Below are 15357 nucleotides of genomic sequence, written 5' to 3' on the forward strand. Positions count from 1 at the left end.
CGCTACATCAAAAGCACAAAGGACTGGGACTCACATCTGCAAGGCTCAACACTTGAGTGCTCAAGGACAGAGGCCCAGCAGGCAGCCCGCTGCCCTCGCAGGGTCAGGGAACAGGACACTGGCCTCAGTTACCTCCTGGGTCCCTTCCAGATTTTCAGGAGATTTCTGTTTGCTTGCTTTTCAGCAATTTTTATTATTCCTGCAATGTTCCCGCAAAGCTTCATATTGGAACATTACTCAGTTTCCTAAAAAAAGAAAACCTGTGAGTCCGGGGACTGCTCAATTAAATTTGAACAATCTGGATGTTAAACTTAAAATGAACACACATCAACACCAAAGGCATTTTCTTTATGGTGTTTATTTTAAGCATTAAAATTCCTCTGCAAAAAGCTTTGGTCAGTCTCTTCAAACTTTGGATTGCTGTAATGCTTTTCTAGACCACCTCTTTGCTCATGAAGTCCGTCTCTCCCAGTGACTTTCAGAGGCAATGGCTGAAGGTCGGGCTTAATGCAACAGCCACGGCCTCCATCAGTAGGTTTCAGGGGTGCTGACCTGCTGCTGGGCCCCACCAAGCCCCTCTCAGCCCCAGTGTCAGTAGGTTGTGGAGATGGTGGCACTGTGGTGGATGGAAGGAAACAGTCATCAGCCACAGCAGCAGCAGCAGCAGCAGTGTCCTCGTGTTTCTTTAGCAACTGGAAAGTGCTGTCGAAAGGGGAGGAGGTTTCACTGAAGGTAAACAGAGCCTGGTCTGAAAACTGGGAGAAAGCACTGTCCAGGGAGCAAATTGACGACACAGATGGAGATGTCCCAGAAGAAGACTGGCTAAAAGAGCTAAATCCTGAGCAAGTATTTAATCCCTCTGGCGTTGGAGGCAGGAGACAATGAGACAGGTCTTTCCTTTCAACATTTTTGTTTGTGTTGTCACTTCTACCAACATCAATCCCTACAAGCAAGCTCTGATTGCCGAGCTTTTGCCTCTCCACCTGCAGCGACCGGCGCTGGCAGAGACACTCCTCATTTCCGTGAGGCAGGACCACGTCACAGCTGGCTTTGCGCGTGGCCCTCTCGCGTGGCCCGGCGTCCTCGGCGCGGCCGGAACCGCGGGCCTGCAGGCCAACCGCGGGCTCGGAGGAGCGCCGCTGCCTCCGCACAGCCTTGGGAGCACCTGAGGCAGCTCCCGGGGGGAAACCACTGGAGTAGGGAGACTTGTTTGAGTTGTCTTGCAAGGAAAACTTCGGGTGCGCGTCGTCAGAAATTTCCAACTGCTTCAGCTTGGTTTGGCTTTGGATTTCGTCCACCTCCGTCTGCTCCGAATCGCCGTCGCTCAGAGTGAAGACAGACTCCCTGCTTCTGTAATCCTGATCACAGGTTTTAATCCAGTCACTGGAGGAAGAGTCAGCTTCATCATTTGCCTCATTTTCCAGGCTGTCATAGGAAGAGTCGTTCTGATGGAGAGACGCAACATCTGCAAGGACAAACCAAGTATTAACACATCAGTGACTGAACCGCCCTCTTGACAAGCAGCTTCTTTTTCTTTTTCCTTTTTTTTTTTTTTTTCCAGCAAGTATCCTTTACTTTCAGGAGCATTTGCCCTTTAAAGATTCTTCAAGCAAAAGTACTAAGAATTTCATAAAAATATTGCTCCCTTAATTTTGAACTGGAGAAGCTAAAGTGAGTACTAAGGTACTGTTCAGTCAAGAAATACAGGATAACGGCACAAATAAGGCTTGGGGGTTTTTGTTGTGGTTTTGCTTGGTTTGGTTTTTTTAAATGGATAGTAGCTAATCCAGCTGTAAACAATAATTTATATACATAGATACATATATGGTATACATATATTGGTAATTTATTTATTTTTTCTTTTCATTATTGGACAATGAAAGCAGCATTTAATCTTTCCATCCTTCTTTTAGACAAATGCAGAGAACAGGGTATATATTTCTTACCTCTACTTCTTCCAGAAAATACAATATTTTTAAGAGCAACACTGTGAAGTTTTAGGCTCAGCTTAAATAGCCACCTCATTTGCACTGAGCAGTGCACACCTGGACCCTATCCTGCACCTGCAATAATTGGAATTACATTAAATTTCTTTTGCTCTGGGTTAGGCTAAGCTGTCTTATCTCACATTTGCAGCAGACACAGTTCATGCACGGGCAGTCACCATGCCTCAGTGCCTGCCTGAAAGCTCATTCAGCTGCTGTGACCTTGCTGTTGTGGGTCTGAGCTCTCAGTGCCAGCACATCCCAGCACTGCAGACCCCATGTGCTTCACTCCTGGGAAGGAGGCAGGCCAAATTTCACCCAATCTCTCTGGAGGCAGAGCATCAGGAGTTTGAAACAGCCACACACAGTTAGTCAGACATGCTGACATAAGTGCTATTACCACTTTCAGTACAGGCCTCCTGTGACAAAATTCATTTTACAAAAATGCTGCTTTAGAAATACTTTAAGGAGAGATACAAAACCCCAGTCAAAATCAGAGGGTTGGAGAGAAAAAAAAGCATTAATGATAATCTGGAAAGCTCTGTCAACAAGTCTGCGAAACACCTTCAGTCACCAGTTTCATGATTTTTCTGTGCTAGCAGCAAAATCTGGATGTCCCATTGAAACTCTGGAGATCTCACTCTTTTGATAATGAACAGACTTTCAACCGTAACGTAATGGTGTGAGAGCTGTATTACGACCACTGTTGATCACTCCTGATATTTTGGGAAGACAAAGGCTGAGGCAAAAATTCTAGATTTGAGAGGAAACCTTCACTAATTTTTTTCTTTTTAAATTTTCTTTGTTTCCCCTCCCTCCTTTTTTAACTGTAGTGGTTCAGATGACCGGTATAGGAGCAAGAGTCTTTGTGAAAGCATTTTGTGACATGATCCAGGTCTATGGTAAGTTGAATCAGTGATTATGACCAATTCTTTGGGGAACTGAATGGAAAGAGAACAGCAGTATCTGGGAACACCCCATGAAGAAGGAACAGCATTCTTCCATGGAATATACCAGTCTTTTGCCTGGCTGAGTTTATCTGTCTTAATAGGATCAAAACATCAATCTGCATTACCTGAGCTGTTCTCCCTCTTGCATGTCATCAGTATTTCTCCAAAGAGGGAGGCAATTTCATCTCCAAAAATCCTGCAGCAATTCTCAATGAGGAACTGTACCAGACTAGAAATCTGCAACAAAGCAATGTGAGAGAGATGTCAGATCTTCTATTCTCAACTCAGGACAAGCTCACCATACAGATGAGGAACAGGAGCAAAATGTCATCCATGAAGGCAGCCAGGAGCTACTCTCTTGGTCTCCTGGACCCAATAAACTGTCCTGGTAAACATCCTTGTAAACATCTTTTCCATTCTACTCTGTCCTGTTCAGGGGTCACCACAACCACAGATCCTCTTGAAGAGAGAAGCATTTTGCTGACACACTGGACATTGCTTTATAACCTCTCTCTCCCTCTCCCAGGAAGGTTATGAGAATGGACTGATGAATGTTTCTGGAGCCCTGATAAGAGGACAAGACCTGATTTGAAGAGGTACCAAGCTTCTCATGTTTGCAACCAACAGCCTGGTTGAATGGGATGAAGGTTGGTTGGGTTTTCTGCTACACCAAAGTGTTTCTCACCTTTTTAATAAATTCACTTTCTATATCAGGAGTGGAGGGTACAGGAGGCCAGAGCAGGCTAGGTGCAATGCAGACAGCCAGATTAAAGGCATTCATCTGGTTCTCTTCAGATCGCATTTCTATCCCATGCAGCACTCCAAAGATGTAACGCAGGAGAACAACATTAGCTCTGGGGAGATGCTCTAGTAACCTGAAAACATATAAAAACAGAGTTCTTCACATCAGTGACCACTTTCCATAGATATACACCAGTCAAGATAATGGAAATGCAGAAACAGGGTAATATGGTCCACTAATTAAACCAGGGAGAACGTCAAAGAGATGTTCTTGTTTAAAAAAAAAAACCTGCAAATTGAATATTTGTGATTCTGAATTCTGGGATATACATCTGTAGGAAAAGAATGTAGAGAATATAAATAACCACCTTTGGATGCTTTTTATCTTCTCTTCATTATTTCCTTGATCCAGCACAGAGACCCACTTATCACACAGCTGGGATGATAAAATACTGCCTGGGATGTTGCGAAGAAAATCCTTATCAAGAGAAAAAAACAAAACACGTGAGCAGCTGTTCTGGGGCATGTGAGGGGGTAGGAATAACATACACAGATACAAGAGGATGTATCAATAGGACAGCACTTGCTGGCAAGTATATTGTTACATACAACCACCAAAAACAGAAGAAAATCATCTGAGATAGAGGCACTTTAGATTATGCTTAAAGTGACTATTTTCCAGCCTTTCTCTACCTTTTCCTGTCAAAATAGAGGTATTTGAATGCTTCATCTGATATTGCTGAACTAAAAAATCTGCAGTGAGACCAGTTATTTTGATGTTGCATAATGTCTGTCTTATCACTTCACTTCATCTGTAGTCCCTGTTTCTTCTCCTCAGCTGACAAGCTCAAATACCTCCCAACCATAAGCACTCCAAGGCATCAATACCTTCCTTCCTCTAATCGATGGAGTACTTAAACTAATCATTGATTGTCCTGCTATTCTTCTTTCCTAACACTTCAACCATGAGCATGGAAATTGTTGCAGCTTAGGAAGAAGGCCAAATCCTAGCTTCCCAAAATAGTTAGGCTGAGGGAAGCTATGATGCTTTTTTTGCACAAGGAATATTGGTTTTGACATACAAGACTGTACAATGCATGGAGAAAATAATCAAAATCTTATGGCAGCACTATAAACTCACTAGGATCTGCAGTGTAGGGTAGTACTGATGTGTAAGGAGACAGGTCTGCAAACATGCCTTTTAGTATTTCATACGCAGAGGGTAACAGGACCAGGCTGTAGCACAGACCTCAGGAAAGCTGTCAGCAAAACAAGCTGGCTACTTCTCCCTCATGCTAATTCAATGGTAGCCTCCTGTGGAGATCCTCACAAGGTTAATGTGCCACCCATTCTTGTTAATTCATTCCTCTTTGGGCCTGTCCGTGGAGAAAAGCCCTCCCTGGTTGAGCACAGGATCTGTGCTGCGCTCACCCAAAAAGAGAGACAGGAACAATCTTCACATACCTTAAACAAAGATGCTGTCACAAATATGGATTCATGGGCCAGGTCCACTTCAGTGCCTGAATCAAGCTTCTCCTTTAGCTCTTTGAATGTTTTTGCACTTCCAGAGCGTCTGAAAATACCCTTGGTGGAAGGCCCCTCTTGATAAAGGAGGGAAAGCATGTCCTAAAAAAATTAAAAAGGCCAAGAGGATTTCCCATAAATATATTTTATTGTCCAGTGCCACTAAAATGTAGTTTTGCCATTTTTGCCACAGCTGAAAACCTTTTAGTCCTTAAAAATATCAGAAATTGAACACAAGTCAAGGCTTACTCTCCAAATCTTGTCAAACTGCACAGCAAAGCTGTGATTTAGGGATCTCATTTTGGGAAACATCCCCTCAGAAATACTGTGCTGCCACTGCTGAGCACTAACTTTCTTCATGACCTTCCAGGACCCGTGCAAGTTTCAGCTAAGTGATTTAAACATGCAAATGCTGTGGTATGGGAAAAGGAGAGTGGTCTATCTAATTCAAAGCTTTGCATTTGACAGTGGCTTCAGTCATACATTGCTTTGCAGAAAGATATCAGACCCTCACTCCTCATCACTGTAGTTAACACTGTCACCAACCACAGAGAGAATTCTGTTTTACTGCTGATATCTGAAAAAAAAAAGAGATTTTTATCTAAACTAGAAAGTGCTTTGTTAATACATATCTGCACTTCTACAGCAGATCAGAGTCAGGTTTTTACCCCTTTGCTGCTTGTGAGCAGTATCAGACTCTGCAAGCAGCTCAGGGCTGTCAGCAGAACCAGCTCTGAGGCAAGGTGCTCCTGCTTGGGAGGTCACTCCAAAGGGGATGAAGCTCAACTTGTGGCTCCCCTGAAGCCAGTGAGGCTGCACAGGATTAAACAAGTATACAGCGTATTACAGAGAAGGGAAAACAAGCAGATTCCTGCCTAGCCTTTAAAATAACAGGAGGGACTGATATTTTCTGTTAAATAATAAGAGGAAAACAAGGAGAAAAAGAAATGCAGAAATTTCTCCTGAGATAACATATTCAGGATATTTGCCAGATGCAAATATCCTGATGCTTAGTTCTCTGCAGTCTCCTGAGGGCCATCTCTCAGACCTGCAGGTGAACTCCTGCAGGCCTGCTCCATGCCATGGAGAATCTGTCAGGGTTATCTCTTTGAAAGGGGAAACACATGCACACAGACCCTGGGATTATCTGTATGCACACAGTGGCCTGAGGACCAAGTTACAAAAACGATGGCAAGAGAAGGGACACCAAAGGGGGGTCCTGGGACACTGGTCCATCATCATTAAACTGAGCTAGTGAACAGCAATGGATAAGGAATGGAGTTTGGGGACTCTTCTAGTCTGGTAGGTTTTCCTACCACACAGCAGAGCAAGTAAGTCTAATGGAAGCTATTACTTGTGCTTTTATTCTTTTATGTTTCTTTTTCACTCTTGCAGAAGTCCAAGATCAAGAATTAATGGAAGTGCAGACGCTTTGGAGGAGCACCTTCATGGCAGCAGGACTCAAGTCAGCATTTTCATTCCCTTTGCAGGAATTTATAGCTCTCCCATCAAAACAAGCTGACTCCCACAGCACAGGGTGTTAGCACATGAATAAACCCTTTCAAAATACATTTTGAACAAAACATGCACAAGATAAAAATGGGAAGCCCCTATTAAACTAACAAACCCAGATGAAATTGCATGAATGAAGCTATGGTGCAAGACAATTCAGTGTGACAATGACTAAAAGAGAGTCCTTCAGCTGTGAAAGCAAGCTGCAAGCTCTGAAGCAGTTATCCAGCATGCCTGCAGCATTCATCCCTGCTATTTTTTCTCTTGCAAGTAAATCCCATTCAGTTCCCCAGTATTCTATTCTCCAGAGATGCTGCATGAATTCAGAAGTTCTATTTTGTGGTATAAACACAATGTTTAAAATTCAAAGCACGAAGTCTACCAAGCTGTGATTCCCTGCTTAGTAACTTTGGGGATTTTTTTTCAAATAAAATTTACTATTATTTATGTGTTGGAGAAATTTCTGAAATGCAGCACTGGCTCATTTCTTAAACAGAGAGAAGGAGAGATCAGGTGATCATAGCCACACAGAGTCCATCTCTGGAGGGCTTATTTAAATAACCTAAATAATAAAAATGCACACTTCTTCAAAAGAAAACACTATTAAAAGACCTGAAACATGGCACGATTCACTATTCAGGCAGTGATAAAGCAGCACATCAAGCACCAGCTTAGGAGACAGAACACCTCCTCTTGTAAACTGGTGTGAACCCACTGATTTCAGTGGGGTTCTGGCAATTTCTTCCAGCCAGAAGTCAGGCTGCTAGGATGAAGGGCCCTCATTCCCACTTTGTAACTACTTCATCTGCTGTACTGACAACAGGGCCTTCTAATGACCAAAAATGCCACATACATGCCTTAATTATGCCTAGGAATGGGCTCTAGGACAACCTTTTTCATGCTCCTAGGCTGGTTTTGAGAGCACCCACAGCACCAGAGCTCCCTCAAGGCAGGATGAAAAGATGATACTGTAGCCTCCACACTGCCACCTATTTTTTGCAGGGGTGCTGTCAGACCAAAAATGAGGACTCAGGATGCTTGTCTGCCCTGGAATGACTTCAAGAAAGGCTCTGAAATTGCCTGGTTATGGGCAGGTGGCATTTTATGCATGCGTGGGCTGCCTATATGGGACAGTGGATGAGACATTTACGGATGTAGGGATTTTACAGAGATCTTGGGAGTGGTTTAAAAAATATGTGTGAATGTGGCATTTATTTACACTGTGTGAGTGAGGATTAGGGAACCAGCCTTATAGCATGGGCTATAAAGGAGAAATAGCCCAGAGCAGCAGACTGATCACATGCATTTCTCAAGCTGTTGTTAACTTGGCCTGACCACAGAATATGTTCAAAACCAAAGTTCTTGCTGGGACTCACAAATGAGGTTTCCCTATGGAAAGCTTTCTGGTTTCTTTGCTTGGGTAATTTCAATGTCCCTTCCACAAACATACCCTCATTTACCACCCAGAGAAATTCCACCACTATAAGACCCAACCCTGAGCCTGGGACTCACCAAGAGGGGTTTGGGCAGGTTGTCATCCTCACAGATGGTTGTTAGTAAGAGGCCAAAGAGCTTCCCAGGAACAGCAGATGTTGAGGAGAGGGGTGCATTGTCCAAGTGAGCGCCTGGGCCACGCCAAAAAGCCCAATTTATGATAGATCTTTTCCTTTTAAATGACTTTTGGCTTAAGTCTGGGGAAAGAGAAAGGTGTTTATTACGAGAAATGCATTTCAATTCTAGTTCCAGTATTTGGGTTTTGGTGGTTGCTATGGTTTCAAAGGAAAAAATGTCATGAACTCAACCAACTCCTTGCATCCAGCTAAGCCTAATCCACCATGCACATACCTCTGTGTGTGTGTGTGTAGAATGTGTTGCCTCACTCATGCCCTGAAGGGGATCACCAGGGTCTGCCCTGCACTGTTGGAGCAATGCCAGCACTCTCCACCAAGTGCAGGATGGCAAACCTCAGCCTGCTGACTTCACACAGCTGCACTCTGCTAAATAACTCATTTTCCACCCACAGGGGCAAATCCACTGCCCTCACCTCAGCATGCTGTCCAGGGCCATCCTAGCTCTCCTGACAATGTGGGAGACTCTCCCCACAAATACCAACAGAGAGTCAGCTAACGGGATGGGGCATTTTCAGACCAGGAAAAGCCTTTGCTCTCTTCTCCACAAAGCAGGAGTATCATCAGTGTCCTCACTCCAAGCATTTGCTGACTGTGGCCCAGGGATGGTGCCTGCCCTTCAATCACTGCCTTCCAGCACTGCAGCCCGCTGCCAGCACACTGATGGGCTCTGCTTGTCCCCACTGTAACACACCTCATCAGACATCAACTAACTGAAACTCCTGTTTGGAGGGTGGAGAGAAGGAAATACTGGTATTGGGACAGAGAAATGGGGGTTTTATATGACCTTTCTCAACATCAGCCACTGTGAAGTCTTCTTAACAGCATGGGTTACTGCTAAAGGGAAAAGGAGTGTGGACTGTTTATGACAGAAGTGCTGACTGGGAAAAACTGAATCTGATATATTTTTCCTTTCTGAGATGTTTTCAAAGCCAATCAGCATTGATTTAGTTTCTTGCCTACCCCACAGACATTTTAATTAGATGGTTCTCCCAAACATTTTACTTTCTGCTGTCGTGGAGGCCAGAACCAAGTCTTGCAGAACTAAGGATTGTGGTACAATACCAGATTTTTCTCTCCAATACTTTATTAGAATTTGGTTTTTAGCTCAAAGAGTGATTTTCATGATAGGTCATTCCATTCCAGATCATGCTCCCTTTGGGAATGGGTGGAAGTCTTTTCATTAGATGCTTACAGGATGAAAAGTTACAGTTTAACTCCAAACGTGAACATATGAATGTGAAAGCCTGAAGAAAAATACCTTTCATAAAAAATAATGAGGATATACATTTTAAGCAGTCCAAAGCTTCAAGAAATGCAAGTCTGGCAGTGTCTGACATTATGTTTTGGGAGACCATACCTGACCTGTAACTTTGAAAAATGCTAATTTTTCCTTCAGGTGAACTAGATATTGACACCTGAATAAGGTTTGCTTCACAAACAAAGGTTTGCCAGCGTTCTAGTGACACAGCAGCAAATACATACTGGTGTTTTTTTCTGTACACCCAGTAGATCTCAGTGGAAGCAAAAATGAAGAAGTTATTTTGGAGAACAAGGAATAGAAAAAAAAGAGTTTTAAAATTAGGAACTCTTCTCAGTATTTTACTAATTGTTCCCCCCTTATCAGCCATCTCTCAAACTGAGAATGTGAAGAAGGGGTCATTGCAAGGAACTGCAGCTCTCTCCTGGGACAGGAAGGAAATCTCAGCCAGTTCTTCAGCACACCAGGGCAGAAACCAACAACTGATGTGTGCCAATGAAATGCCCTGTCCCTTAAAAACTAACATTCACTGAAAAACAGGAAAACTCATCCTTTTCATACCCCCTTTTAAAGGGTGTTCACAAGTCTTAAGCTGAAGAGGAGATGAGAAGGGGTGAGTGTTCACTTTCTTTCCTTGAACCTCTGCAAAGTTATAATACTAGGACAAGGCCAGACTCCTCTCAGCCAAGACAGATGCCAATTACTGCTCTGCAGAAGTACTTCCACACAAAGACCTCATGGCCTCGCTCTGGTGGATTATTCTAAGCCAGAATCAGAAAAAAGTAATACCAGTTTGTTGGAAAAATTTGGTCAAAGCTCACAGCAGCCACCTCTTCTTGCTCATATTTTACATGAAGGGAATGTCTAGTCATAGTTAATGTCCTAGCCATGGAAATGACATTTCCTCTCCTTGAAACTAATCAGAAACTTCTAAATAAATCTTCAGCTCTACTTAACAATGTGCTCATGAGCATAATTTAATGGCTCTGTTTAACTGGTAGGTGACCATTCCTGTTACACGCTGAAAGGCTACAACAGAGGCAACAGAAAGACCCCATTTCTTCCACACAGAAAACTCTCCTGTACTGCTTTAACCATCCTGCCAGGACACTTGATGCAATTTGGTGTCCACAGAACCACTTACATGACCTGAGGGCCAGCTCTCAGTCACACCAGCCTGTCAGCACCTGCACTGCTGTGCCACCCTGGTGCACACTGCAGCAGCAGTCACACCTGCACTGCTGTGCCACCCTGCTGGAGCAGCCACACCTGCACTGCTGTCCCACCCTGGTGCACACTGCTGGAGCTGGCAGCTGCTCCCTGATGCCTCCAGCAGGGACAGCACATCCTGCACAGCGGTGTCCCACTGCAGGGAAGTGATGGCAGGGAGGGCAGCACAGCATGTGGCAGTGAAGTGCGGGGTTACAGATACTGAATTTACTCTGTATATTCACTCTGTATGTGGCAGTGTGCTCAGTGGGTACCCAACACAGATTTTGGCTTGCTGATTTGAAGCTCAAAGGCCAGACCATTGCCTTGGCTTGCATGCAGGTAATTTTTGCCATTTTCCAAACCTAAAACAGTCAGGAAAAGCACAAGGAACAGCACTGTATGTGAGATAACCTACTTTGTAAGCATTTACACCTATACATCGCTTCAACAGGTTTTGTCTAATGAAAGAAGGAAAGGTGAATGCACTAAAAGCCTCTTTCTCCCTTTTAGCACACTCTCTGAGCATGACCTGCAGGCTGCCCCAGGCTGCTGCTGCCCCAAGCCAAGCTCATTCCACTCCTACAGCTTGCACAGCACTGATGATAACACATCTGCATTAGAACTCTACAGGCCTGATTTGCATTTCTATTTTCTTTTGCCAGTCAACATCAGCTGCCAAAGCAGGGCCTGTAAACCTAATTACACCCCTTTGCTAGATTGCCTCATTCTTAAAATATGCCATGATGTAATATATGATACAAATTACTGGGAGGGGGGTGGATGAATGCATGTGGAAAGGAAATTAATTTATATAAAATATAATCAATTTCCAAAATAATTTGTAATGGACTCTGGTATAGCTTCACTATACTTAATTTCTAAAACCATTACAAATGGATTCTATTAATATTCATATATTGTGGAAGATTTTAAGTATTGGGGAGTGCCCAAGAAAACAGTGTGGATGTTATTTTTTCTGATATGGTTATTAATGGTGAAGTGAGGCACCTAATTGAGCTGAGAATGCTAGGGTGTTCAGAACAACAAAAACACACCATGGGATGTATCCTTACCCTAAGTCTAATTTCCCAATCCTGTCACTATCTCCTTATTTGTTTTATCATGAGCAGAGCACAGTCATTGTGTCATTGACAACAGAGTACAAAACAGACAGCAGGTGCTCCTATTTTTGCAGCATCAAGGCCAAAGGCAGAAGAAAATATTACCTTCTTTATTTTACTCAAAGAGCACTGAAATAAAGTTCTATTCGCTCAGTTCTATTCACTTTACTTCATCTAGGTATCCAGGAACCTGCCTAGACTTTGCCACTTGAGGGTCCCAGTAAGGCAGAGTGTTGTCCTAAGTACTTTATAAGATGAAGGATTTCCCAAATGTTCCATGGGAATTCTGTGCCAAAGCCTTGATTCTTGAACTGTGAAACCACCCTGCCTTGTTGCAGAGCACAGCGAGGGCTGCAGAGAGAAGCTCAGCTAACAAGACTCACAAAAATTGCAGGGGAGAGATTCTTTCTTTTGCTGACTTGAGAACAATCACTTGACAGGCAGCTTGTCAAAATGTAACTTCCAAAGATGACACATGTACAACAGCACACTCAGATCAGTGAGTGCTAGAGTGCAAACCCCCCCAGAGCAGCTGGAAGATACACCTGCACGCTCCTCTGCGCCCCCAGCCCGGCACATGTGCCTTCTGCAGCAGAGCCAGGTGGCCAGGCTGTGTGTGGGGACAGAGCTGGGCTGAGGGGACAACGTACCGTTCAGCTGCTGGCACACGGCCACCTGGCTGGGCTTCAGCACAAACTGGCACTGCAGCTCCTGGGGCAGCTGCTCCGGCAGGAAAGGGCCCTGGAGCTGCCTGGGGCAGGCACAGGGCTTTGATCCGTGGGGCATGGCGTCACGAATGTGGCTCATTGTGATTCCAAAGGGATACTCGTGGCCTGTTCAAAGAGAAATAGAAATCATCTCTGTTGGATTGACTGGAGACTTGCAAAACTCCATCTGCCCTGGAGGAAAAGCAGATTTGGCTTGCTGGCCCGCAGCGCTTTCTCAGTAATCTAAGAATTGTTGCTTTTCTCCATATTTGCATGGGCATAAATCATAAACTGGCAGATAGGGAGTTACCGTGTTTGGTGTAGTTAAGCAGATGTAAAAGTAAAATCTGATCTATTACAGCTGTATCACATAAAAAAGCCTGTCAAAAAAAAAATAAAAGTGACTATTTCTGAGTTCAGCGTTTACTCTTTCTACTGCTTTTATTGTGGCACTGAAAGTTAGGTACTGCTTGCTCACATCATTCTGGAGGGAAATGAGATTTTGGGATCAGACATGTCAAATTTCTGCTGAGCATGCAAAACCAAAAAATTCCAGTATGGAATGATCTTCCCTCCCTTAGCATGTTAAGTCCAACAGCCACCAGCTCAGTCAAATGAGACACAATTATGGTTCCTGTCTGAGGCTGAAACAGGAAGGAAACGTTAATCACAGGGCTGATGCAAATGAGCTCTGTTGGCTTAACCAGCATCTTTGGGGACTACACAGAGGCAATTCATTTCTGGAGGAGCTTTCACAAATGCCACCGGAAAGATGCTTTTCCAGCTTGTCTAAAGACCTGGTGGGTTAAATATATGAAATGTGGATGCAATGCTAAGATGTTTTTGTTAGCTTGCAGTTAGACTTGAACACTAAGAGAATGGAAGAGGTGTTATTTGAGATTATAGTAAGAAGCTATGGCACAGGCAAACTCTGCTTCTGACGTGCACCTGTAATAAAAGTTTGCCTTATCTAATAAACCTTTGCATAAAAGTATCAAGAAAAGCATCACTTTCATGTCAGATTCTTCTTTTCCAAGGATTGCAACTTGAATTTGCAGTGAGAGTCAGTCAATTAGAAAGGCCTTTTCCATTTCTGAATTCTCTGGTTTTATGTTTAATGCCATGGATGTGATTTGATCTGAAGAAGATACACAACAATGGTCAGAAACCCAAAGTCTGGTATGTTTCAAAGGCAAAACAGTTTGCACTCTCTATAAGGTGCACAAGTTAGACACTTTATAAATATTAATGTTGTCTGACTCCAGTGAAGCATTTGTAGCTAAGGTTACTTTGAGAAGGAATGCTAAGATTTACTGGGATTAGATGCGCAGGAGAAAAAAACAAAAAATCCACAAGTTTTTCTTGTTCTAATCATCTGCAAACTCATGCAGCACAAGTAATGCTGGGCTTCTAAAGGAAAATGTTCTTAGTAATGGAAAGGGATTTGTTCTCAGTGAATCATGGGCCAAAGTCAAATCACTCCATCCAATCACTTCTGAGATTTGTGTTGATTCCTGGTCCTGAAATGTTTTGAAATGCATTTTAGAAATTAATAAACACTAATTTGCTCCTAATCAGAGAGGAGCTGTCAGCTAAAATGAGAAATACAGGATTGGAAAGGATTGAATCAGTTAACTTGAGTTGTGGAAGGAAAAATCATTTCTCAAAGTTCTGCTGAGTTTTGCTGAGGAGGGGACAATGCTATGGAGGTGTAGGAAGAAATATGGGAAAGCTGGACAACCTCCAGAAGAGGAGGTGACTGGAGAGGCCAACTCTGCAGAAACTCTGGGGCTCATGCAGCAAAACTGGGGCAGAAATAAATGAACTTCTTCAACCTCTTAGTGACACAAGCAGACATCTGCTCTTCAAAACAAAGGATCACCATTTCCCTAACTCCAGAGAGGCAAACTCATGTGATAGGGAAGTAAGAGAAAAAACAGGAAAAACAAAGCAAAAGAAGAAGCTGAACTTTAGTCTTCTCTCTATTTCTTGCTTCCTACAGCAGTAGTAACTGAGTGAATATTGAAAAACAAAACAATGTCAACAACTTACCAATAAGAGGGTAAGGAGCATGTTCTCTTCCTGAAATCACCCATAGCTTGTAGTCTTTTTCAGAGCCCTTTAAAACCAAAACAAAGAATCAGCTTGTCAGCCATTAAGGACAGGTTCTCAGATAAAGTTTCTCACAATATAAGGATAATCTGCACCTTGCCAGCAGGGTCAAAGGAATCCTCTTTACTTTTGCAGAGCTCAAGTCTGCCACCAGCAAAATTCCTGCAGTGTGTCTGTTGTATGTAGTGTGGTTTATGTGACTTGGGCTCAGCTCTGAGCAGTGAGAGGTGCTGGAGCCCATCATCTCTGAAGAAAAAGGGGGAGATCTGCCCCCAGTTCTTTCCCTCAGACTGCAGCGCCTCCTGGCAGCAGAGGGATGGATGTCAGACCCCCTCACTACTCTGCTCCACCCTCTCCACAGCTTTTCCACATTTCTAAGCAGGAGGAGCTCATGCTGGTGAGCTGAGAGCATCCTGTGACTGACACTGGAGCACAGGGCAGGAGCACCTCCACCTGAGCCCACCCTAATGATGCCAAGGCAAGGGTGGCAGCCCCAGGCTTCTGGCACTCCGTGCTGCCCCAAAATCTTGTTGTAGGGCGCTGGCAGCCTTTTTGTGCAGCCCTTATGTATGGAAGGGCTTGGGACTGCTGGATGGTGTTTTAA

The 15357-nt window shown here is 43.7% G+C and overlaps 1 protein-coding gene across 1 annotated transcript in view; it reads right to left on the reverse strand.

Moving 5' to 3' along the window:
- Window positions 1-340: 340 nt before the first annotated feature.
- ARHGAP20 (Rho GTPase activating protein 20) overlaps window positions 341-15357 on the reverse strand; it is a 56536-nt gene continuing 41519 nt past the window's right edge. Inside the window, exons 8-15 of the mRNA XM_063148984.1 lie at window positions 14694-14760; window positions 12585-12767; window positions 8225-8403; window positions 5141-5302; window positions 4045-4154; window positions 3621-3810; window positions 3061-3172; window positions 341-1465 (exon numbers count right to left, since the gene is read on the reverse strand). Coding sequence (XP_063005054.1) covers window positions 363-1465; window positions 3061-3172; window positions 3621-3810; window positions 4045-4154; window positions 5141-5302; window positions 8225-8403; window positions 12585-12767; window positions 14694-14760 — 2106 coding nt within the window. The 3' untranslated portion in view covers window positions 341-362. The remainder of the gene's footprint in view (window positions 1466-3060; window positions 3173-3620; window positions 3811-4044; window positions 4155-5140; window positions 5303-8224; window positions 8404-12584; window positions 12768-14693; window positions 14761-15357) is intronic.

Source organism: Melospiza melodia, chromosome 2 (genome assembly GCF_035770615.1).
Source record: "Melospiza melodia melodia isolate bMelMel2 chromosome 2, bMelMel2.pri, whole genome shotgun sequence".
In the NCBI taxonomy this organism is placed as follows: domain Eukaryota; kingdom Metazoa; phylum Chordata; class Aves; order Passeriformes; family Passerellidae; genus Melospiza; species Melospiza melodia.